This window comes from Sinohyriopsis cumingii, chromosome 17 (assembly GCF_028554795.1).
Source record: "Sinohyriopsis cumingii isolate HCF-2022 chromosome 17, ASM2855479v2, whole genome shotgun sequence".
NCBI classification, from domain to species: Eukaryota; Metazoa; Mollusca; class Bivalvia; order Unionida; family Unionidae; genus Sinohyriopsis; species Sinohyriopsis cumingii.
In genome coordinates, this window is record NC_142977.1 from 57453946 (window position 1) to 57481857 (window position 27912).

General features: G+C 36.0%; 1 protein-coding gene across 1 annotated transcript in view; it reads right to left on the minus strand.

Annotated features, from left to right (window-relative positions):
- Nucleotides 1–1836: 1836 nt before the first annotated feature.
- The window catches only part of LOC149778830 (uncharacterized), a 71963-nt gene continuing 45887 nt past the window's right edge, over nt 1837–27912 (minus strand). The window contains exons 3-7 of the mRNA XM_089939578.1: nt 17543–17757; nt 8519–8607; nt 6669–6786; nt 5259–5384; nt 1837–4096 (exon numbers count right to left, since the gene is read on the minus strand). Coding sequence (XP_089795704.1) covers nt 3969–4096; nt 5259–5384; nt 6669–6786; nt 8519–8607; nt 17543–17757 — 676 coding nt within the window. The 3' untranslated portion in view covers nt 1837–3968. The remainder of the gene's footprint in view (nt 4097–5258; nt 5385–6668; nt 6787–8518; nt 8608–17542; nt 17758–27912) is intronic.

The following is a 27912-nucleotide window of genomic DNA, read 5'->3' on the forward strand; positions in this document are numbered from 1 at the left end:
ATAAAGAACATCAGACAAGAAGCATCCAAAAACTAAAGCTGTATTGCTTTTCCCCATCCCTTCTATGCCACAACATCCTTCTCTGCCTATATGTACATCGTACATTCAACGAGCTGTATTGTCTTTCTCCATCAATGATATGCCGCAACCTCCTTCTCCGCCTACTCGGACTTTCGACGAGAATCATCTTCTGATGAAATTAAAAATTACTTGAAGCATTTAGCCATTTAACTCTACGAGAGAACGAAAATGTGGCAATGGCAATGGCAATACCAGGTATACTGAAAGTCTGGCAAGCTGGTTCTTTATTAGTGCTGATCAAATTGTTTCGATTGTACGTGATGGCTGTGACTTCAATGGGTTTGTTATTGGCATTGTTGATAAAAGACGTGCAGATTCCTCGCAATTCATCATCGTAGATGAATTTTAAGTGTTTGGTGTTGTTGTTATTGCTGTATTTGTCGTTTTCGATATATTTTTTGATTTTGAAGACTCTTTCTTAAAGTAATACAGAGCAAGAAAACATTTGAAAGTATAAAAAAATTACACCATACGATACTAAACTCAACAGGACGAACGTGGTGGACACGTTATTTATAATAAGAGTTATGACATTTGTACGTTGATGGGTACATACATGCATTCATACATACATACATACATACATACATACATACATACATACATACATACATACATAGAATCGGGGCCCCGAGCGGTCTAAAGCGCTCTCCGTTACGGTTCACTGCCATCTCACCTGCGCGGGTTCGAGTCTCGGATTCGGCCAATGTGGGTATGTGAGAAAGCTTGCCAGTAGCTTCTCGAGGGTCGGTGGTTCTTTCCAGGGATTTCCCGGGTTCTTCCTCAATCATTAATACTGGCCGCCATGTACAGTCTATCGTGTGCTGAAAAATGGCGTTAAACCCTACAACAACAACAACAACAACATAAATAGAATCCAAAATATCTGGGTACGAAATGGACCGAATGATTGTGGACCTAATGTTATTCTCATGGAAATCTATTTCCCGTGTATTCTGCAAGGCAGATGCCGGCAAGACCATTTTTTATTTTCACACTTGTAGAAACGTCATATCTGGCTAACTACAGAAGCATCACAAGATAATATACCTATGTAATACATGCAAGCTAATACTTATTAACGTCTATAAACAGGTGATATAAATGTTGTCATGTTGCACAATATCAAATGATATTTATGGGGATTATTTCGAAGGTCTTTTTTTTACACGGCTGTAACATTTAACAGATATTCAACACTATAATTGCAAGTACAAAATCTCCGAACACCAAAACCTATTTTATTTTCCCAAAAATCTGGCGAGAAAAGCAGACCCGCTATGCATGCACGTTTTCAGAAAATACTCCGAAACGGAAAGCGTGCGACGTCATAGGGATAGATTTCCACCCTTGTCATATTTTCTGACATTTTTTTGCCGTTAATGAATTTGATGGGAAGGAATAATTTATTTTGAATAAAACTCCTGTCTCCAGAGTATTGATGTAATTCATTAAAAGTAATCAACATTCCTACACACACACACACACACACATACACACATGTACGTACGTACATACGTACGTACGTACACACACACATACATACATACCTACATACATACATACATACATACATACATACATACATACATGCATGCATGCATACATGCATACATACATATATATAAGGTAAGAAGAAAACATTCAGATGGGTATTCAATGTCATTGTCAACACATTCATAAATGACTTAATTTTAGAGTTAGGTCAATGTCAAACTGTCTACGGGAAAAAGAAGAAAGAAAAAAGAAAAATCATCAACTTGTACGTTTAGTTAAAAGCAAGCATCACGGACAAAAATCTGCTAATATAAGCAGCATAGGAAAACCAAAATGTGCATGGTGTAAACAATAAACAAAAATGTACATTAAGATCCTCATATTAAAAATCGTGATGTGATTGTAAAGATCAAGCTCGTTACAAATAAATCTGAAATAGTCTAAGTAAACCTGGATATGACTGTGTTAATGATGTCATATACCTTAAACTGGATCTGATTAACATGTATTAATGATTTAGATTAAGGATTACCACACCTGAAATCGTATTTTATACATACAGGTAGGTACTATTTAAGTTTCACATAATACATACTTTCTGTATCAACGATCTCAACTAAAACGTTTTTAGTATCTAGGTAGCCAGACGATCAAATTACTGTGATAAATTCCATTGTTCAAAGGAAATATTAAGGTGTCATTATCGTGACAAGATATTTCGTGGTCAAGACGACGTCAATTACGACAGAATATAAGGATACCAACTATAATGTGTTGTCATCATTATGTTGTCGTGGTGTAAATTTACAAACATCGGTTGTTCTAAATATCAATTTATCACCATGTCTATATAAGCATGTCAACGCGTTGCAGTCTGCAACTCATTTTGTTCAAGTATTATACGACATATTGATTACGTATGCTATAGAAATATTTCGTTATACCGAATGCAACTTAATGCATCCATATCGATCACATTTTATTTTCAAAAATGTTTCACGAGTGTATGCACAGGATACTAGATGCCATTCTCTGACGTCATTGCTCGTGTGACAGGATGTCTCATTAATGTTTGGCGATTTGATAGATCGCGTGAAATAAAGCTTTTCACATTTACAGCGGATTAAGATGCACGTAGGTACAAAGATACGTTTCTTAGTTGTGAACTAATGCATGAGAACCTTAAAATCTGAACAGAAACCTTTAATATTGTAAAGTTTTAACGATGATATTCATGGTGAAAGAATGAATCGATGTACAACAGATTAAAATACCTTTCAGACCAAACTGGGTATATTTATATGTGTAGATAATGTAAACTGAACTCTTGGTGAACATTACTCCTTAATAAAACCAGTCAGAAAAAAAATATTTGATAAACTCGACCTAGCCTACAAAACTAAAATTTCGGCGTATCTCTCGAGTCTACGTTATACTGGCATCATTTTCAGACCGTCAAGAGCGCCCATAAGAACTAGACATCAAAACTGATTCCAAAGTTTACAATACAGTACAATAAGACTGTTTATTTATGATTCAAAATGTCGTTCGGAAAGCCGTCATAACAAACATACGGCGAGAGGTCATTTGGAACGTCGGGTATTTACATGTTATACATATACATAGAGTCCGAACATTAGTGAGCAGTCAGCTGAAGAACACGAGAAAAGTGGTCCGTTAACGCGGGATATTGCTAAAATACAGTTTATTTTGTGCAACAATTCATGGCAAGGGAGTTTCAAAGGTAGGTGTGTAGCAGAGGTGACTGTTTAACAGAGGTGGCCTTCAACTGTACATAAACCACTTTCTTGTATATATAATTTCTGTTTTTCCTTGGCATGAGATTCTGTATGCCAAATTATTTTTTAAGTGAAGCTTCATATATTAAAATATACTTTACTTGTTCCACAGCAATATATGTGTGTGTGTGTGTGTGTGTGCGTGTGCGTGTGTACGTTTACAATCACACACTCACATTCTTCCTCAAGATGAACGTGTACTATCAGCCTATTTATTGGGTTTTTTCTAAACAATGATACACATGGATAAAGCCTTGTAAAACATGGAACCACTCGAAATCCCAATGTACACTAACGCCAAATAGCGACTGAATGGTGAACTAAAGTAATATCACTCTACGTGCAATATCTGTGAAAACTGTGTTATTAACGTAATATATCAACTCTTGAGGACAAACTGTGAACCAGTCCAAGTCCTTGGCTTACTTTATAATTGCTACTTATAATACTGTGTACACTTCGACACAGTGGATAAATTTAATATAGCTGTTCATTCTGGCACAAACGAGCTTCGTGTATCTATTAATAGATACATTTGGAAAGAATTGTTTTTTAATTGAAGTACATGTAAAGGCAAGCTATAACTGTGCATCAGAAAGCGGAAAATGGACCCAGAACATGCGATTTTTCCCGTCTCAAGCTTCGGATGGTGAAAGAAGGATTATGTGGTTTGCTGAAGTTCAAAGTCGGATTATATGTACCTGGTCCAGGAGTTTTATCTGTAAATTAAAAAAAAAGTTAATGAATTTATGGTTTATTTTTCTTTTGCGGAAATCAAATTCTGGGTTATAATTTTGTTGGACATGAATGTTTAACAAGTTCTAAAAATTAATGCAATGTAACAATGACGGCTCAAACATTCTCGTGGTCTTTATTATAGAGGAACTGGAATACGCTCTAGCTAACCGTCTCTTTGGATGACGACTTCATAATCATGCATATAATGTAACCGGATTGATCCCTGGATCACAGAGATGCAACGCGAGAGCATACCCGATATGCGATCGATACATTCGATCACCAATAGCAACTAATAAGACGCGCACACCTCGATTTCGATGCTATGAATGGCATCGAGGTGCAGATATCAGTCTGGAACATAAAACCTGGCATATGCATTGACGTGAAACACTTTCAAGCAATTCACGCGAAATCAAGTCATTCATGCGCATGTCACTTAATGTATGTAACCATTACAACTAATGCGCTATTGCAGCGTTCGTTACTTATTATGAACTATCATATTCCATTTCCAGATTAATAGGTTGCTTAACAATTCCTGACTCACGGCGCAGACGCCATCCACATTTCAGACCAATAAGGGTTGCGCGTACACGAACTTGGGGCAAACCACAGTAGTGATATAAATTTTCCAAATGAAAACTGCTAGTGCCAATGACATCTGTATATCTAGATTCTCAGATCAAATCCGATTTTAGATAATTAGGACACGATAAATAAGGTAAATATGTTGAAGTAATCGACCGGATGCATCAGATCGTATAGCTCAACGGTAGGGAAAGTAAAGAGCTAGGATGGGTCCGGGTTCGAGTCTCGGTTAAGCCAATAAATATATTCCCTTGAGACATTTGATGGAATCGGGGAACGCGGTGTCAAAAATCTGTCAAATATGTAAAAAGCTAGTATATATATTAGGATAGATAGATAGAGAGAAGGAGATATATGGAAAAAGACAGACAGACAGACATACAGGCAGTGTGTTTGCGTGCAAATGTGAGCTTCTTCTTAGTAAAGTAGTAAATATGAGTTCTATCTTAAGTTTTCACAATGCATTTTGCATGTTTTTAGTAACTGAATTGGATATGGATGGATGCGTGTATAAAATGTATGTATGTATGTATGTATGTATGTATGCTTTACCTTTTGAGCTCCAAACCAATGTCCCCTCTCTGCGGAACTGATGGGAGAAAGCCGGTCCTCTCTTCATGACGATAACATCGGCCTTGTCCCTATCGTAGTCTACTGGCGAAGGCTCTTTGTCGGCTCCTAGAGGTTTATATATAGTGAATTTAAAGATTCCCTGCAATTTCTCTTAATATATGGAATAAGCAAACCTATGTTATACAAATCAACCTCAGAACAGATCGGGAGAGTTGGTTTGGTTTGAGGTATGCGTTTTCATAATGCAAGCTATACTTCAAAAATGGAAATTAGCGTGCTTTAAGAGTACATTGTGGTTTTCAAAAACAGTTCATAGTCTATCAGAATATATCGTTGTCATATGAGCTGTTTTGAATCCCTGTGTAATCTAAACCTTAGTCCTATGTATTGGCGAATTAGTGCACAAGCACACTGACTGGATCCTATCTTCCTTAGCTAAATCAAATTAGAAACGAGCGATGAAACCACCAGTGGCAAACTAAGGATAAATGGCGCCCCGGCAGACGATCAAAGCCCAAAGGGGTTCTGGCGCCCCAAGATCTTTGGCACCCGGGGCAACCGCCCTTTCCACTCCATCCACCCCCATCCCACCCCCCATCCACCGTTAGTACGATACTAGAAACCATTGCACGTATGGTGTCAGGTGCGCTTCATTGTCAAGTTTGTGTTTGACAATGACGTCTACCGCTAGCTAGCAAGTAACGTCATCATCCCTGTGCAACCATCCCTGCAAGTTAAGAATTCATGATTTCTTTAACTCCAAGAAATTAGTAAAAATATTCAAGTCTGCTTTGAAGTGGAGAAAAGATCGTTGGAAAATCCAATATAAATTGAGTGCGATCAAGTTATCAAGGAGTATGGATTTCTCCAATTGGCATTTTACTACCAAACTGACAGCAGTGTGTCGGCGCTATTATCCTTCCAAAGGAAAGACATCCACTATGAGTCCTATGTGACGTTTCAGCCAAAGCTGGTGAACCTGATTTTGTCGTCAGAGAGGCGGTTGTATAGGATAAATGAATCATCAAGTAAGAATACAACAAGGCAGAGTCACAAGGTCATGTCGCACATATTAAGAATTTCCCGTCGACAGTGAATATTTAAGATTATACTTAGTTTTCGTGTCAGCGGTGGGGGAAGACTCAAAGACAGTTTGATGTTTGCAAATTTAAACATCAAAATCAGGGTATGGTCCCTATAACGAAATAAAAATATGAAATATGAAATAAACATTAATTCACTTGAATTTAATAGAAAAAATTACAATTATATTTTCCACTGGAGATGAAAGATTCTCTCGAATTCGTTTATGTGTCCATTTATGAATATTTTCATTCCTTTTTAAATTCTTTCCTCTATTCCTTGTTCACTTTTGTCTTTATTTATTACCTGATTTTACGAGCGACAGTTCCTTCCTAACCCCTATTGTGTACGATGGTGCCTCGGGCATCGTCCTCTGACGTGGACCTAATGTTGGCCGCTGTTTATATTGAGTCGGGGTGGGCCACTGTAAAAATGAAAAATATATATGAATGTATTTTATGTAGAAGGTAGTGGATATGTAGATAGATAGGTACTGGATATTTTCTAACATTGTGGTCACTTATTCAACAGGATATTATGTAATTGTGAGTATTTTATTTTTCTGATGGTCCAAAGCTTTGGAAAACTCCCCATGAATTGGCATTACCTTTACAAAAGTTGGGTTTGTTTTGTAGTATCTATTTCAGATCGGATCTCATCTCTCGTGGGTTTGAGTCTCGGGCTCGGCCAACGTGGATTTGTGAATAAGCTTGCCAGTAGCTTCCACTGGGTCGTTGGTTCTTACCGGGGCTTTCCCTACACATTTTTCGACACTTCGTGCACAATTTTATTGCAATTTGTTCTTATCAAAGAGCGCATTTGATTACCCTCCTAGATGCACATTTAATGCCCAACTGTACAAGTATTCCGCCAGATATACTGGTTACACAATGACATTGTGTTAACCTTCGAAATTAGTTTAGGAGAATGACAGAAAAAAGAACTAGAGAGGAGACTAGAACGATGACAAAAGAAATAATAAACGAACGAATTAAACTCATTCAAAGAATATAAAATTATGTAAATGTTTATTTCTTACATGTAAATCTATAAGATCCATATTTTAAAAACTTTTAATAGACACATTTTTGTGTATGGAAAGCAATTTATTTTGTATTTCAACTGGTTCTCAAGAGACAGTTGCTGCATCTTGTTGCGTCAAGATGAGAATTGTAAACGGTATTATCTTTCGACGTCAGTGTAATAATATGCATTTAAGATTGAAAGCCATAATTATACAGGATATACTGACAGAGGGCGCCAAAAGCTTAGATGTACTACCCTTGTCATGTGATAAAATACGCAGAGAAGTTTGCTATCATCGAATACAATCAAGAAATTGAATTAAGCTAGATTCCGTGATATATTAAAACGCTGACAATGAACCAATGAACCTACGGTTTGATTTTGTTATACCTGCTGATGAACTGTGATCGACGAAAACGGGACACTGTTCCCCAAAAACGAATTTTAATACTTTAATTCTTTTTTATGAAGGTCAAATTCACGAAAATTTATACCCAAGAAAATATACGAATTCCCGGTATTCTAGTCGACGAGACAGGAGACACCAGACTTAGTCCCATCATTGTGCCAAGCTCAAGCGGTGTATATAGTCCTATCTAACACTTTATCCCTCCTCTAAATTTCTCAACAAACGGTTTGGATTTTCTTCCCCGTTTTGACTCATATGACTTGTCCGTTTTTCTATATACAAAAAGACAAAAAGCCACGGCACAGAGATAATTTTAAAAAGCAAACAGAAAAATAATTACCAAGGAAAAAAGAAGGAAATAAATAAATTAAAAGAAAAACGGAAGATTTCTATCTGCTGGAAGTTCAGAACCCGTCACATTCAAACCATCCCCAAAAAGCATATTTTCATAATCAGTATGCTATACATGTCAAGAGTAGTACAAATAAATAAATAAATAAATACAGGCTTTTGTATATTAAAGAAAATAAAGCAGAGAAACGAAACGCGCATACACACAAAAACATACGAGTGTGAATGGAGGCGGCAGTAAATTATTTATCGCTACTCCTGTATCCAAAAATAGCATCTCTCTCAATCAGTCTAATTAACTGTAACGTCGATGGGAAACGGTCCTTGCAAATAACAGTTATGCAACAAATTTCATATGAAACCTAATTACCGCTGCATCACTGTGGAAGTCGACCTTGTTACTCCACACTTCCGGGCTCTGAAACCAAGATTTCTCCCAAGATGTTCTGGATCCGCCATCTGAAATAAAAGATAAATGAAAAAGATTTTAAAAAATTACATATCTTTTCGATAACAAAGAATTGTACAATCGAAGTAATTCAAACGTGGCATATCTCAGTACGGCGATGTGGATTGTGAAATTTGTGGATCTTTTAAAAATGGCATGTTCTCATAGATAATGAAAACGGCCTGGAATAAACCGTCCATACTTTTATTTGAATACATATGATCTTGTACACAATATGTCTGTGCAATCATTCAAGCCCTGTTTAAGAAATTATGTTTCATTTTAAATCCAGCTTTGCTTTAATAGAATAGTAACTGGTTTTTTTTTTCTTCAGCGGAATTCCCTATTTGTTTATTGTATGTGTTAATCTCTGTTTATGTACTGTATAAGTTAATCCCTATTTGTGTATTGTACGAGTTGAACTCTGTATTATACGTGTTAATCTAATTTTTCTTTAACTGTTTGCCTCTCCATAGTAGGTATTTGAAATGAAAGAGAATTTTTCTTAACTTTAAAATGACTGAAAAATTTAACGTTTTCTGTCATTTGATTACAAATTTTATATTTATATAAAACACACAAAATAAAGAAGCATTTTACATATCTTAACAATTATCAGCTAAAATTGAAAATAATTTTTTTTTCCACTGTGTATTAGTTTAAGTTCCGATCAACACTTTCGTACTTTGTACAGGTATTTTTTGTTTGAAAGAAAAATAAAACTTCAAACGTTTTCCTAGATGGTTATTTAAAACAAAATATGATGTTGTATTATTAAACTGAATTTTAATTCAGTTTAGTTTGGTGAATGATTCAAGAATGTAATTTGGGTTTTAGAGTCTACAGCTTGGCATAACTTCACACGTGCATCAATTAAATGACTGCATGTTCTGCTGGGTCATTTTCATTTCCTGAAAAACATCGAACGGAAATTGAAGAGAAAAAAGGCCGATATATATATATATATATATATATATATATATATATATATATATATATATATATATATATATATATATATATAATTTTATCACAGTAAATCAAAGTAGCAAAGAGGTATATCAATATTCTCACCGTTGTCCTTGTTGCAAACCGCATATAACTTCACTTCATACTTATCACGCTTCAGAAGTACTTAATAAATGTTAAACAGAAACCTAGAAAGATGCCTGCGATGGGAAATAATTCTTGAAACAAGGGAGAAAACCTAAATGATACTAAAAGAGTCAAAACATACCTACCATTCTCTTGGGGTGGTGTAGGGTGGGGATGTATACTTAATTTTATTTCTGAGAACTTACCGGATGGCCAGTCTTTTATAAAATTTACGCTTGGCTGAATAATTGTTGATGCCATAAGAATACGATTGCAGGTTTGCTATTTATTGGCAAAGACCGCACGATTGCAAAGTATCAACAATCCGTATCCTGATTATTGACTCCAACACTCTACTATGTTGTTGTTAGTGTTGTTAATGTTGTTGTTGTTGTTGTGGGTTTAATGCCATTTTTCAGCACATGATAGGCTATACGTGGCGATCTTGTGGAGAAAGAACAAGAAGAACCAGCAACCCATTCGAAGCTACTGGCAATCTTTCTTACATACCCATGAAAGTCTAAGCCGAGACATGAACCCACGATGACAGAGGTGAAATGTCGATGATCTTTAAAGGCGATCGCCTTAAACCATTCTGGCACCCTACGAATCCTGTAGAATTAAATTAATTAAAGATGTATTTGGCCTTGATTGCATGCAAATTTCCAAACTGAGACTACGAATTCGCTGATGCTTGACACAGAATGTCTCTAATATTGCATTAGAGTTTCATGATGTTCCGATGTTTCTACCTTAACCCTGTAGAATAATTCCAATCAAATGCAGTCTAAACTAAGGTCTGATTCCTATACTAAAACAATTATTGAATGTCAGGCCTGTCAAGCGCAAGTTGTTAACACTCTCGATTTGAACATATGCGGTCCCATATTCGATCACGGTTTCATACATGCATTAAGACTTTTTTGAGGGGTAGCCCACTCAAGGTCATCCGAAGTGCCTTGTTTTCCCTACTTGACGTTACCGCCTAAGTGTAATTTATAAGAACTTGTTTTCACAATCAAACGTAAGATAAATAAAACTGAATTAGATAAAGGGCGTAATTACGACTGCAAACTGCAAGTCATGTTATCCTCTTGTGTAATATGTGTTTAATGAATCTTACTTAGTCTCTTACCTTTGCAAGAAAGCCGCCAACTCTAAAAAGGTTATTTAAGTGACAAACAAATATGGTTTCCAAGTTCCCGAGTTCACTCAGAGAGGGGAAGCTCTAACTTTCATATCGTTAAACATAATCTGCATCAATAATGTAGAATGTATCTTTCAGTTATGGAGTAAATAAAGTGGCCATTATGTGTAGATGACAAAAGATGATTATTAAGTGCAGTAGATGACAAAAGATGATCATTATGTTCAGTAGATGACAACATATCACCATTATGGGTAGTATATGACAACATAAGACCATTACGTTCAGTAGATGACAACAGATGACCAGTAAGTTTAGTAGATGACAACAGATGGTCATTGTGTTCAGTAGATAACAAATAGATGACCAATATGTGCAGAAGATAGCAATAGATGATCATTATGTGCAGTAGATAACAGACGACCATGATTTGCAATAAATGAAAAACAGAAGAACATCATATGCAGTAGATAACAGCAGATGACCTTTATGTACACTAGATGACAATAGATCACAACTATGTTTAGTAGATAACATTATGTGACAATTAGGTTCAGTAGGTGACAATAGATGATCATTATGTGCAGTAGATGACAACAGTTTACCATTATATACAGTAAATGATTCTATATGACAATTAGGTTCAGTAGATGACAACATATAATCATTATTGACAGTAGATGACAATAGATGACCATTACGAACAGTAGATGACAACAGATGACCATTATGGGCAGTAAATCACCATAGATGACCATTATGTTATGGACAGTAGATGACAAATGATGACCAGTATGGGGAATAGATGCAACAACTGACAAGACTGTGCTGATAAAATAGACACTATTAGTCCTCTTGGCGCAGAACAGATCAGACCACAAGCTTGTGTCACTTTGTGACGGTGTAATGAAAATATGGGTTTAAAAAACAGGCTGAAGAGAATTGCATTTATTATCCAATAGATCATACGGGTTATTGCCTCGTGCAAAAGCTATTTTATCTGTTTATATCTAATAGTGTGTGGGTGTTCTTAAATTCCTAATTGCAACTATTTTTTCTTTCACATTACCGGTGTGTGTGCTTTTGTTTGAAATTTTCACATCAGTGCTGTCTAGAATGGGTGCACCAAACATAAGGACGTTTATTATTAAGATTAATTATACTGTCTCAGATATGCTGATAGATTGGCTAAACCCAAAATAATTATATTTAAAGAGCACTTACATTTTCGAGAAATAAAATAAAACCATCGGTTTTTTAAACACTCTCGTTGAATGATTCCTCGGCTTTGTTTACTGTGTGTGTCCCAGATTCCATAGAATCCATTTATTAACAGGACTGTAAGCTTATCTAACCCTCCAAATGAAGGGCTTTACTGTTTCTAAAGATTCATCCACTGCAATCTAAGGACAGTGTGGGATTAATATCCCTTTGTGTTCTCAAATACAAATTAATTACATTTTAAATAGATGTCGCTCTCTCCCTTTTACGAAGTTTTCTTTTCGCACTGTTACAGTTCATTGCGGTATATTTTGAGCTTTTTTGTTTACTAACCATTCTCTCTCTCTCTCTCTCTCTCTCTCTCTCTCTCTCTCTCTCTCTCTCTCTCTCTCTCTTCATGTTTGGAACTCATACAGCTCAATTGTTAGAGCATCGGACTCGTAATCCTGCTGTCGCGGCTTAAAGACCATTAAAGAGGCGCTGCCTTGCTGTGTCCTTGAGGAAAAGCACTAAAGTCCCATTTTCTCGGCATAATATTGCCAACAATGTTTGAAACATACCGTTAAAACCTACAAAGCAAACACGGCATTCATGTGTGCACACAAACACTTAATTCAAGTATTCTTTTTTTTTTACACATATGCATTTTCGTATCTATCTGTTTAACAGTAGATCTAATACCCACCCACACTAGTCCTGGTCGGCTTGAGTCCTTGGCAAAGGCACTTAACTCCCATTAACTCGTCATCATACAGCCAATATTTGCTTGAAAGTGCCATTAAAAAACAACAAAACCAAAACAAAACAAATTCTTAACAAAAGAATTGGTCTTTTCGGCGATAACAACTTGGTTGAATTCACCTTTAAAGTACAAGTGATATACGCATGGCGATCTTTTGTTATTGTTATTGTTGTTGTTGTTGTTATTGTTGTTGATGTTGTTTTTGTTGTTTCTTTCGCGACTCAAACACATTGATTTATAATGAGCATTTGTGAACTTTTTGAGAAGCCATGCTGCGCGTTGTCTACAGTGAATACTTCCGCTTACTTAAATAGGTAATCCTTTCCTACCGCACCATGCAGTAATGCCCTACTTGACGGAACGAATCTCTCAGTCAGAACAGAATTCTGGTCAATAAAACACAGGCCAGTGCGATTGAATTTGGTTCTATAATGCTCAAGGACATCAATAAAATCCACCTGCAACATTAACCAGACTGCTTCTATCATGGACAAAGACCACGTATATACGTCCGGTACAACCATGTATATACGTCCGGTACAACCATGTATATACGTCTGGTACAACCATGTATATACGTCCGGTACAACCATGTATCTACATCAGGTACAACCGTGTATATAGTCCGGTACAACCATGTATATACGTCCGGTACAACCATGTAGATACGTCAGGTATAATCATGTATATGTGTAAGGTACAACCATGTATCTACATCAGGTACAACCATCTATATACGTCCGGTACAACTATGTATATACGTCCGGTAAACCATGTATCTACATCAAGTACAACCATCTATATACGTCAGGTACAACATGTATATACGTCAAATACAACCATCTATATACGTCAGGTACAACCATTACATACGTCAGGTACAGCAATGTATATACGACAGATACAACAATTGTATCTCATGTATAAGCCATAAATTACTGTTGCAAATAGCAATCAAACTTAAGGGATTCGCCACTGTTCCGCCAGATCAAACATTCAAGGGTCTAGCACATGTTATGTCCTTGACTAAGTTTAAGATGTAAAGTGTACCAAATTTTGAAGTGCTTACATTTCTCAGTTTGAACTTCAAGTTTAACCACTGATCCAAGTTTTATGGTGAATTCCATAAGAGCTGTAAGAACGATTTTTCCCTGCCTTAGAAGCCGTTTAATTGTCTGGCTCTTTCCATTCTTTCCATTTCCAAGACGGAGCGTGATTAACATTAGTCGCGTATGGAGAAAAATAAAATTTGTCAGCGTTTTTAATGGCAGATATTGTGTAAGAGCTAACCTCCATTTATAAAGCAAACTATTAAATGCATAGATCGCCTGATCACCCGACTTCACTTTCAGACAGCGATTGTTCCAAACCAGAAGTCTCAAAACCGGATGAATATAAGAGGGGTAAAGTACGTTCTGAATAACAGTGCGCCGTACAACAAAGTTCCTTATTAGTGAAGTTTTCGATAAATCGTCCTTTCAATCTGCCACACGGCACGTGCCGTCCTCTGAGTTTTTAAACATTTTAATTCTCGCACGTGCGCTTTAATCATTCAGGCTAAGACCAAATTTGGGATGTTATGTCACGTCGCTCAGGCCGCACATGATACCTATACCCGCTTGTTGATGGGTATTTGAAAAGTTCTGAATATTTTTTTTAATACTCTTTATTTGTTTCATTGTACCTGTCAATAAATTTAACACCGATCGATAGACTAAACAGAGTTCTCTAAAGTGATCTGCAGCTACATGTGCAGAAAGACGGGACTGCTTGCTTGCTTTGACTACCACAGTCGATAAAGATGCTGGATACACACTGGAAGATATTACTATTATCACCAGCATTAATTATTGTTCGTCTGTTTTTAATATGCCGAAGAATCATTTGAAGCTCAGAAAGTCTTGTGCCATATGGGCCCCTCACTTGTTGATGGCTGATGCAAAGCAGACGAGGGTTGAAATCGCCATCGACTACCCCTTTCAAAGCAAGCAGTTCCCGCTCACCAATCGCTGACAAAGGTCTTCCAGAACGTGTGTTATATTAGCTTAATGGATTCGCGACCATCCTTAAAACGATGAAGCCAACTAAATATTGTAGGATATGACAGAGAATTACAATCCGTAAAATTTTATCGATCTTGATTTGAGCCCAAATTGTACAATGAGCTTTGTGCTCAATAGCAGAATTTTTCTCCTCTGACTGTATTACTAGTCACTGTCATTTACCTATGTTACGTAACATGCATATATCTGCAGGTGTCCGTCTTTCTACACGTGCAGCTGCAAATCACTTTATAGAACGTTATTATGTCTATCAATCGATGTTTAATTTATTGACAGGTTCAAAGAAACAAAAGAAGAATATAACAAAAATATTCAGAACTTTTCCAATACACACCATAAACAAGCGTGAATAAGTATTAGGCTGTGTGTTAGAAATGGACATTAATAGCCACATAATGAAACGATTTCCAAGATACAGGAAACTTGCTGTAGCATCTATTACAAAGTTTACTATCAGTTCTATAATTCAGTATCCAGATAATAAACGTTTTACTGTATGTTATTATCTCTGTGAGAGAGAGAGAGAGAGAGAGAGAGAGAGAGAGAGAGAGAGAGAGAGAGCGTAAAGGACTATCGAATCTTAAGTTTTATTTGATTAAAAGTGGACGTCATATTATCTAGTGCAACCTTGTATCCATTCCAAAATTCCAAAGAAAAACTTCACAAACGCGTAGCAAGGGACACGTACTTAGGCACTACGTTCGCACTAAGACAGAAAATGCAAAGGTCTTATGAGAGCTAATTGCTGGATTACTGGCTTTGTCTAGTGTAACTGTCGATATTATAAAATTATATGAACGCGTTCGATGTATTTGAAAACAAATCAGCAATAACAAAACAAAGAAGAGGAAATTTGTTCATGGCACTAAGACAGCCAAGACCCTACAAAATGTCTGGCTTGATGGTATATTTAAACAAAAAATCAAACTCTTCATTTGGAGTGCTGGATAAACTCAAATCCTCTGATGTTTCGCATTCTAAGGAATCTGAGATACATTGAGTGAACGTTAAGCCCGGTAAAGCAATCATACAATAAGGTATTGAAAACAAATCATTTCCTTTTCAAGACTGAAAAGGTTTTTCAATACGCTTGTTTGCTGCGATAAAAACTATTTACAAAGATCCTTTTCTATCTAATAAAGAACATGCCAATCGATAAGGAAAGTAAACATATTTTTATGTCGGAGACAACACACGTACAGGGCTTCACTGAATCTGAGGCTATAATTTTCGATAAATTGCAAGTGTAGAGGATTTTGCACAGGTGTTCCTATGGTTTAAAATTGATTATAAAAGAAATTGAACAGTAACATGTTATACAATGATTGCAGCCAGTGGCATACTGTATTATTCAACGTATTATAAAATGTGTATGTCATGTAAACACCAAATGTAAACTCCATTTATCATATGACGTTCATACCACAATTTCATTAACATCAGTCTTTAAGCTTATGCCTAGACTAAAAGCATTTCAATTTTAAGGTTTACTTATCTTTTTCCAATTGCACTGCTGGGTTCTAGACTTAGATCTCAAGTCCAGACTCATTTTTGTTAGTGAAATACAGATCAGGTTTCAGTCTAGACTTAAAAAATCCGATTGGACAAACGTTAAGCCAGACCCAAATATCATCCAGTCAAATTACCCAACTGCACTCCGAGGTTTAAAACACATCTTACCTTCTAATTTAAACTCTAGGCCAGGACTTGCTTTCAGGGACGTCATTTCAACTTTCTTGGAGGGGGGAGGGCAAAACTTGATCATGGGGGGTGGGGGGACAAAACTTGATGGGGGGGGGGGGGGGGCAAAACGTGAAGGGCTTGTTAATTTTCGAATTAGTCAACAGCAATTTTACAATTTACAGCACATTCAAATGGGGGGGGGGGGCTCACGCTTAAGAGTACATATCGTAATTACAGAATTCGCAATGTGACGGAACAGGCAACATAATTCACACCGTAACATTACTGAATTAATACGGTGTATAACAAGATACTTGATTCCCATACTACATAACAGGTTACGGTGTCACTTAGCAATGTCTATATTCATCGCATATTAGTTGCAGTAATTTCATAAAACGTATTTTCAAGTCAAATTTATTTTATATGAAAATTATTAAATTTCTTGAGTGACATCATATAAACAATCTAAATAAAAATAGTGTCCTATTTTTCCGAACATTTCATTAAAATGGAAGCCCACGTAAGACCCTGTCATGTGCAATAGTTTACCCGAGCACGCGAAAAGAGCCCGAGATAAAAGTCATTCTCGAATGTTCGGGAAATGTTAAAACACAGCAAACTGTGTATGATCGTTATTGCAGCCAATGGGAAGCCATAGTAAGACCTTGAAATGTGCAATGGTTGCATGAGAACATGGAAGAGTTTGTGACTGAAGGAAAGTCCTTCCTGAATATTCCTGCAAATGTTAAAACACAATATTTTATGATCGTTTTTTTGATTTGATCAATTAGTAAATACATAAATATTTCAAACTTTTGAACAAAACCGAGCAAAATAAAAAAGAAAAGCAGTTGTACCCAAAAGTGAGTGTATATTATATGGTTTGTGTCAAGCGGACATCACAAACACGCACATAAAAAACTGACCCGATTACGTAATAATATAGGATAAGATAGTAATTTGTTCCAGTGAACCTGAAAGTGGAATAATACCTTTCTCTGGTTGAGTTTTGGCGCCGAAAGTCCAGGAAGGCGAGTTGGTCTCGTTTAGGGGTTTGTTCCTTGGGGAGTAGGTACATGGCCCAGGCCCATCCATGTCAACCCGAAGAGGGGGACGGGATTCCGTGGCTTCATTCAATGTAATCACCTTTCTTGTTTTCTTAGGTTCTTCATAGTAAAGACTAGGACCCTTAGGCAGTGGCTTGGTTCTGAAGGACAATACACTATTATTATTATTATTATTATTATTATTATTAACTTGGGGCAAGTCTTCATAATGCAATATTTATATAACGAAATAATTGTATTTGTGTATTGTTGAAAGTTTCAATACGTCCAAGCCAAACTATAATTTCCTTAAGACGTGTAATTTTGATCCACATGAGAAAAATATTTGTATAAACTATTAACAGCCCCACTTTTTCCAGGCTATAAGAAGACATGATTAAAGCAAATGATTTTCAATATCAACTCTCTCTCTCTCTCTCTCTCTCTCTCTCTCTCTCATGACTAGACAGAATGAGTTTCAATAACTCTCTCTCTCTCATGACTAGATATAATGACTTTCAATATCAACTCTCTATGTCTGTCTGTCTGTCTGTCTCTCTCTCTCTCTCTCTCTCTCTCTCTCTCTCTCTCTCTTTGTCTCTCTCATAACTAGACAGAATGTTTTTAATATCAATTCCCGATCGATAGATCTAATTATACAATAATAATCACAGTATGAAAGATAAGCTTAGCATCACGTCATTGAATCGTTAAGCATTAGTGTTTAGATATTCCACGCTTTTATGTATAAAATACAAGAAATACAAACAAAATCTACACAGTAATGTTGTGAAAAGTTCTAAACATTTTCATAATGTTACGTACAAACCACCGTACACGAAACAAAACAAAAAATTATGACCGTAAAAAATCTTTGGAGTGATTGGTACCTCTGTCGCTTTTTGGATGACAATTTGGCGCGATTTGTAGCTATATACGCTTTTTAGCTGACGATTGTGGCACAATTTATAACTCTATACACGTTTTGACGATGTTATCAGCAACAATATTGTAGCACATTAAAACAAATTCTGCTGTTTATATAAGTTACCTGAAGATTCAAATATATTTGGAATCTCAAATTTACAAACACTGTACCTATAAAAGACACTCCACCCAAAAAGAGAAAGAAACAAAAAACAACAGAGTAATTTCTGCCACTGTTTATAACCGAAATATGTGTGCTGATTTTTGCCTCCGAAAGACTTGCTGAAAAAGGCAAATTTTGGATGACTTTTATATGGCAAACTGCCTTCTTGTCCTCTAAATTAAACGAGCAAATTTATGACCCATGAGATGTACAATCGTTTGCTATTGATCGTACTGAAACAAGCCCCACAAATTTGATCCGACCATTAATATATTTTCAGCAGAAAAATGGTATTCATATTTGCAAAAAGAACAAATATTTTGCATACTAGCTGTCCGAGTACAAGGATTCTTGACTGAAGTATGCACAACCGTTGTTAACAACCAAACAATGGTGCAGAAGAGAACATTGCCTAGTGATGATAAATTGAAAGAGCTTGAATCCCATTAAGCATCTCGAATGAATTTATAAAAACTTCAGTGTATCCTAAACAAATTTTAAGCAAATAATTACAAATTTGTGATTCTTAAATAAAATGCATGTGTGAAATGTGTACACGTGTGGGATGTTCGTATATACATTTTATACTCCAGTTCTCTGTTGAATCGACTCTTTAGTTGGATAGTCTCCTTATATCAAGATTAAGGTACTTCAGATGCAGTACAAAGAGTAATATTGATTAATGTACTTCATGAAATACATACAGTATAACGAGGTCAAAAGAGATGAAAGTGACACTGAGAGTCGCTTATCATGGCAACTGCTTTTATTTTCAGCAAAGAGAAAGACATAAAATCACTTACGGTTTCCACCCAGCCATACTGGGGCAGATTTCGTCGAAACGTTCTCGCAAATATGAGATTCCTTCAAAATCCACATTACTAACTAGAAACGTCAAACAAAATAACGCAAGAGGCTTGTACAAAATTCATCTGAATTCTTTTTTAACATCTCGAAATAATCCGCAATCCATTCATTCCATTTTCTAGCTTGACTATACCGTGGAAGTTTGTATCTCCATTGGCTAAAAGCTGGTACGGTTGATAAGAATTTCGTATATTGTATCTACGAGTTTATCCCACACAAAACAACAATGGTTGTGTATTGCATATCTATTCGATCTCACGCTAATCAGTAAGGACTGTATAAGAATTACAACCCAGTACAATGCACACCTAGGTACCAAAGGGGAAACGCTTAACGTATGCTTGCTTATTTGATCAAACGTGATCGAGAATGTATACATGTTTTTAACATTATTTTTTTTTAGAAAAATGTCATGTTCTAAATTCCGATTCAAAATGGAGGGATACGTTGCGGTAACCTAACTAAAGCCTGTGGATAATCCGTCATAATAAAGACTTATAAAAATGTCAGCTACCCTGCTTGGCGCTCAGCATTAACAGGTTAGTGTTAGGACTGGTCGGCTTGCTGTCAGGATAATGTGACTGGGTGGGACATCATGCTCCATGTCTGTGGCATGATGCCCCAGTGCTAGACATCACTATAACCTGCCACACTGCAGATAACATAGCGACGTTAAAAACGTAAAACGTAAAAACGTAAAGCTACGTTAAAAATCCAAATATCTCTCTCTCTCTCTCTCTCTCTCTCTCTCTCTCTCTCACACACACACACACACACACACACACATGACTAGAAGAATTGCCATGTTTTGTGAATCAATTTACTAGTATCATAGGAATCACAACACTGGGAAAATCAACACGTTTTCAGTTCCCATTATCATTGTAAGTACACGATATACTGAGTGTGAAACATCATCGGTCACATGGTGTGTGGATGCAGATAGTTTAAAAAAAAAAAGCTTTGTCTAGATGAAATTCATAGCCACATGTAAAATGTGAAATAACAATTAAAACCAAACAATGTTGTTTTAATTCGCAGTCTTTATAGGGTCATGGCATTAGTTTCGTAAAATGGATAACAATATATTTTTTATAAAATGGTTTTCATTAGACAAGAATTTTTTAACACGCATACTTACGCATGTAATGAATTTAGTTGTTACTTTATTTTATTTCTTACTGCTATTAGTTATTTATTTATTGGAAATGCTATACAGCTTACAATAATAGCACTCGTGTTCCGTATATAGGATTAATAATAGAGTATGTAGTGTAACTGATATTTCTTGCCGTCCCCCTACTGGGCCCCGACATAAGACAATCAGAATAACTTGTATACGTGTTAAAAATCGTACTGACAATTCTATTGTTCTTCGCCATTTACACCTAATATATAATTACCTATGCTCACGTGCACCTTTGCGTCCCATGGTCCTGAATTATCAATATGTCAACATAAAAGAACCGTAGTGATCATGCTATACGTATCCAAACCATTGTTTTCGACATAATTTTCTTGCAACATGCATATGTCTATACGCAAATATTTATCAATGTATTTATATCGAACACATGCTCATGATTTATTTAAGCCACGAAAACGTTTACAATATAGATCTAATTTAAGAAGATTGAAAAGATTTGGATTCCGTGTTATGGGTGTACGACCAAACCGGACTACAAGCTAAAGAGGTACAAATATAAAAATGAACATACATACCATACATACGTACGTACATACATACATACATACATACATACATACATACATACATACATACATACATATAAGCAACCTCCCATAATGAAAGGGAACTATTCTGTCTGGTTTCCATGTTTGAAAAACGTAAATTCCTTACTTTTGTCTGTTCTCAGCGTTCTTGTAGCAACGCAGAACGACATCCACATCTGCTGGCGTGAATTGTGAATAAATTGATTGAATATGCACATTAACCGTAAGTGAAATCTTTAGAAACGAAGTTATATGAAATGAATGGAGTGTCAAAAGACACTGTACACTGCTGAGGTGGGGGTCTGATTGATAAGTGATATGCTTGCAGCCTATGACATAGTCAAATCACTTGTAGTATAAATGAAAAAATATGAAAAGAAAAAGAAAGAAATAAAACAAGACTCGAGTAGACGGTTGTTAGAAAAATTCAAACCATATAAAGCGAGGAGAAAAATATTGTCATCGTCGTCGTTCTCGAGGGCGGCACTAATATGATCAAGACTTGTTGCCATTGCTGTTGTTATCACCACTGATACAACAACAACGACGACGAAGAAGAAGAAGTGAAGGAGAAGGAGAAATAACCATTCAATAAGAGAGAGAAAAAAGAGAAGAACACAGAAGGTCAAACAAGACAAGAGAAATTTATTCAGTTGAGTATCGTTATAAATATACTAATAAACTGCATTGAATATAATACCGGTATGTCGTTGATTAAATTGCAATAAAACAACAACAACAACAACAACAAAAAAGTCTGACTCTTGAGCATTTTATAATCAAGGGAATACAGTAAAATTGCCACCAGCAGAGACATAGAAAGAAAGATTTCTCGGTACGGGTAAATGTTTGGAGCGTCACATGAACGCACTTCGGTTAACTTAAAAACCGTGCAGACAACAATAGAAAACTCCACCTCTTGTATGCCTTCAAAAGATTTTAAAAAGTGCTTTATCTCATTGAAATTCGGGCAAACATTTACATGTCTAGACTAAAAGTCATTAAGTTACAGGCCACTAGACATTTTGAAACAAAGCACGAGCATTTTTCAGTGCAAAGTTGTACTTTTTGTTGGAATGTTCATATATCATGCACATACTAAGTATAATGTTGGATTTCATTAAGCTTGGAATTATGTAAGTAATTTATGGCAAATGATGATGATGATTATGATGATGATGATGATGATTATATTATTATTAGTAGTAGTATTATTATCACTGTCAAACACAGCACCAATTATATTCGAAACGGTATTGACAATGACATATGGATACCCAATACATATACAAATTAATTTAATCCCCACGAATGATTCACTGTGCATATACATCACCCCTACCCACACGCTTTTCCAATTTAGTAACTGTCCTACATACAGACCTTGAATATGACCAGAGAAATAAGATATTAAATTGGAAAATATAACCAAACTGTTTCATATGACCAGAGAAATAAGATATTAAATTGGAAAATATAACCAAACTGTTTCGCATTCTGGCTGTATGGGAGAAGAATAAAAGCACAAAGGTAACAGTTTCAAAATCTTTAAATCAAAAGCAAACCTGAATATTCAAACATTCTCATTTACGCTGAGAATTTAAAAATGTTTGAACTATATACTAAACAATGTTATAGTATCACGCTTTGTCAACACAAGAAGAGATGAGATAAAAAAATAAATATGGGGCAAAACAAAGCCCACAGATATGATTATACAATTTCAGTTGTTATGCAACCGTCGAATATTGTAGGTATCGAGCTAACAAGAGGTCTTTGAAAACATACAGTCAAAAGGTGATATGCTTGTGACTGTGAGTAAAACCGTGAAGAAATACTACAGTCAAAAGGTGATATACTAGTGTCTGTGAGTAAAACAGTGAAGAAAAACTACAGTCAAAAGGTGATATGCTGGTATATGTGAGTAAAACAATGGAGAGAAACTGCAAGAGTCAAAACAGACCTTTGAAAACATACAGTCGAAAGGTGATATACTAGTATCTGTGAGTAAAACAATGTAGAAAAACAGTCAAAAGATGATATACTAGTGTCTGTTAGTAAAACTGTGAAGAAAAGCTAGTCAAAAGGTTATATACTAGTGAGTAAAACTGAAGCAAAACTACAGTCAAAAGGTGATATGCTGGTATTTGTGGGTAAAACAATAGAGCGAAACTGCAAGTCAAAACAGATCTTTGAAAACATACAGTCAAAAGATGATATACTAGTATCTATGAGTAAAACTGTGAAGAAAAGCTAGTCAAAAGGTTATATACTAGTGAGTAAAACTGAAGCAAAACTACAGTCAAAAGGTGATATGCTGGTATTTGTGGGTAAAACAATAGAGCGAAACTGCAAGTCAAAACAGATCTTTGAAAACATACAGTCAAAAGATGATATACTAGTATCTATGAGTAAAACAATGAAGAAAAATATAGTCAAAAGATGATATGCTGGTATCTGTGAGAAAAGCAATGAAGAAAAACAGTCAAAAGATGATATGCTGGTATCTGTGAGAAAAGCAATGAAGAAAAACATAGTCAAAAGATGATATGTTGCTATCTGTGAGAAAAGCAATGAAGACAAACATAGTCAGAAGATGATATGCTGGTATCTGTGAGAAAAGCAATGACGAAAAACAGTCAAAAGATGATGTGCTGGTATCTGTGAGTAAAACAATAAAGAAAAACTAGCCGAAAGATGATTTGCTAATATATGTATGTAACACAGCGAAGAAAAACTAGAAAAGAAAAAAAAGAGAGTATATAAAAGTAGTCGCCACTTTAATTGCGACGTGTGTTCTTTCCGCTTAAGCGAAATAAGCTGGTACAAAATTCTCCTATTTACGTCTCTGGTTTGATTAAAAGATAATGTTTACACGTACACACTCAGAATAAAAAGTGTCCAAATAATACTGTAAGCGAAAAGACTAAGAAGCAACAATACAAATCCATTTTTGCTATGAGGTAAGTACCTTATGCTCAAAGAATGCGAAATTTAGAGAAATCGAAAAAGTTTAATTTCGTGTACACACGACAATGAAACAAATCATTAGACTATCTGATTTTATAGAGGCTGACCTTTCGAATGCAAATATATACACAGGCAGGAATAGTACAATGAGAGAGTTAATTCAGGTTTGATTTTATAAGACAATCTGCATTTAAGATATTTGTATTATCAAATTTATTTCTACACGAAACATTTATAAAAGCTCAGCGAACTGGGATATATGTATGAATATTCTTAAAGTTGCAACAAAACGACAAATTCGCAACTTCGCGTGTATGGGGATAGCTGACATTCGAACCACCTCGGCTGTCAGTACTATTGCAGAAATAATAGCGGTATTTAGAATCGATGGCGTTTTTTCTGGTTTTCTTTTATAAATTTTTTTAAAAGAAATTACTGCCCAGTAAAATGTATGATTGTTTTGTAAATTACTGCATCGATATATATTTGAGACATATTTTTGCATCTCAAAAATAGCCGAGGTCGTCAGAATGCGAAACAAAAGCAGTAAATGTTATAACAATTGGGAAAAATGCAGAGGAAAAAAGCCAACCATTTTATTTCACTTCTCATTAAACACGTTTCTAGCACCCTGATTTAGCAACCTTGCCTAGTTTAATTTTGCGCTGAGGACGAGGTATGAGAAAAGCTGAGACTGGATGTAGCTTACTGTGCCCTTCCAGTTTTAAGATCCACAACATGGGGAAGGATGAAAAGGGGCAAACGTTTTCACTAAGATTTGTTTTTGTTTAATATGAGATTTATACGCTCTCCATCCTTTGTAACTTTAAAGCAAAACCTTTATTTAAATGGAAATACCGAACTAATACAAGAGATTTACAAACAAAAATAGGACAGGGTACCCATGCGTTTCGGAAACCTAAGAAAAACTTTTGTTTGTTTCTGGAGGACGTTTGAGAATATCTGTTACAGAATTATTCTTATCAAAACCCGATCTTGAAGAAGATATTCCTGTCGTTATAAAACATTTTCAAAATTTTACACTAGCATATTACAGCTCACCTTCCATGATACGTCCAAAATCCGGGTCGGACCGTTGTATCAAGCGGCGGAAACATAAATAATGAACCGGTCAACTTGATTCCATAGAAACAAAACAATCACATAATCCTGCACAAAAATAATAAATTCCTCTTTTTTAAAAATATTTTGTCGTCTGCTAAATGGATACACTTTTGGCAAGGAAAGTACGGCTCTAGTTCTCTAAATGTACTCCTTAAAACTGGGTTATGCACAATCATTTGCATAGAAATTATTCACAATTCGACTGTTCTCCGACGGTGAAAATGAACACCAATTATGCAGTCACTAGAATATAAATCGGGGTGATGGACAATTAACTTCCTCACACACCTTAAAATTACTGAGTTATTCCTTCTGTCTGCCTACAATTCTCCGATCACATCACCTTAATATTAATGAAATTTATTCTTAGATTTTTCAAAAAATCACGTGTTTTCCTGACACTAATTTCAGTGTAGCTGAAATAATCATTATTAGCATTGTGGCTTGCTTCAATCATCAATGTTAGCTAATAATAATCCAGGTTGAATTAATTAATGTCGTAAATACTTTCGATAACTACCACATGTGAAAATTAAATATCCACCATTTCTCTCGATCGTTAGGAAACGATGACAGCTGAAATCACGTTTCTCAAAAGAAGACGACTTGAATTAAACATCTGTACTACAAAGCTCCACTTAACTTCTCGCATTATGACACGCACAGAACGCAAGATAAAGAAACCCCCCGACCGGTACTATTGTTCGTGTGGCAGTCTATGTGTACCGTATTAACTCATATATAGGTAAGCATAAATATAATATCGTAGTTACCATCAATCAACGTACACCATGATATGTTTTGCTGATTGTTAGTTATTGCTTACAAGAGACACCCTTTTTGCCGAAGCCGATTCTGATTTAGACACAGACTGTTTTCTTCAAAAGATTAACATTGATCGAAATAAAAGAATAACACTGACTCTAATGAATGGATGATCTAACGTACAGACAGACAGGCACGCGGATGTCAACACCATTGTTTTAATTTGAACTTACAATATAGTATGGTCGGACAAACTGATATACGGACACTAATACGGACGCCAAGGTTGATCATTGCGTCGAGCTCCACAATGACGGTTTAACCCTTATATATAACCGTTTTATGACTCTTGCACATCTGTACCAAAAATAGGCACACGTACTGAAAATATGCTCGAATACTGAAAATAGACACAAATAGTGAAGACTACTATCGATTCAAACTGCGCGTAAATCAGTTGACCTCATCAAACATTAAATGTGCTACCCCGAACGGCAGTCGCTATGCATGTTGTAACCATAGTGGTTTCAAATAGGGTTGAATTATCCAAGTCCATCTCGTAGTACAACCACAGACAGCGTGCAGCACACCTATTCGAGTTTTTTTTCCAATCTCTGTAAACCAGTCATTAAATTGATTCCTATATCCTTCACAAAGTAAACAGTGAATATGATTTTGAATCATCTCTGAGAGAGATTAAACACCATCTCTGAAGTGCTCATGAGATCATAGCAACAAACAAAAAACTGCCTTCAGTGAGTGTACCTTTGACCTCACGCACCCAAGTATGACACGCAGAAACTCACCTGATATAAACAATGGATTTGAACAGGATAGCACAGTTGGTAAAACATCCGACTCGCAGCTGGTTGGTCGCGTTGATACACCTTGCTACTTCTGATACCTTATTGTGTGTGTGTGTGTGTGTGTGTGTGTGTGTGTGTGATTTGGTTTTTTAACGTAGCTTGAACAATTTTTTAGTCATATCGCTACGATGTTTGCAGTATGACAGTTTATAGTGATGTCTAGCACTGGGGCATCATGCCGCAGACATGTAGCATGATGTCCCACCAAGTCACATTATCCTGACACCAGGCCGACCAGTCCTAACACTAACTTCTTAATGCTGAGCGCCAAGTGAGGGAGCTGTTAGTACCATTTTTGTAATCTTTGGTATGACTCAGCCAGGGATCGAACCCACGACCTCCCGCATCCGAGGCGGACACTCTAACCACTAGCCACCGGAGCGGTCCTGGAGAAGGTATAGTGACTCAGTTTATTCGGTGGTTTGCCGTCTATAATCGCTGATAAGTCGAGTTGAACCGGAAATAACTAAGATTCTGATCTACCGTAGCATAACGCGTCTGCATATCAAGCTCTATCTTTGTTTCTTCTACTAATTATTCCTAATAAACTGCACATACCAAGATCTGCAGACACTTTTTGTGATGGGCATAACCGGATCTGTGCAGTTTGCAGTTGGACTCGACTTATAAGCGAGTTTATAAGATAGGTCTGTTGAATACGGCTAAAAGGATGATGACAGCCAGTTTTCCTTGCTAACCACGAAGCGTCGCGTAATACAAAGATTATTATGAACGATTATCGTATTAATTCGCCTGCTGCATAAGCACAAAATAGGTCTCAAACTGCGCGTGCCTAGCCCCTAGGTCACATTTCGTACATAGCACACCAAAAAAAAAAAAAACGGCGCTGAGCGTTTTTCCGGTAGTCAAAGTTCCGTTTACATGTTTGTCTCTTGATA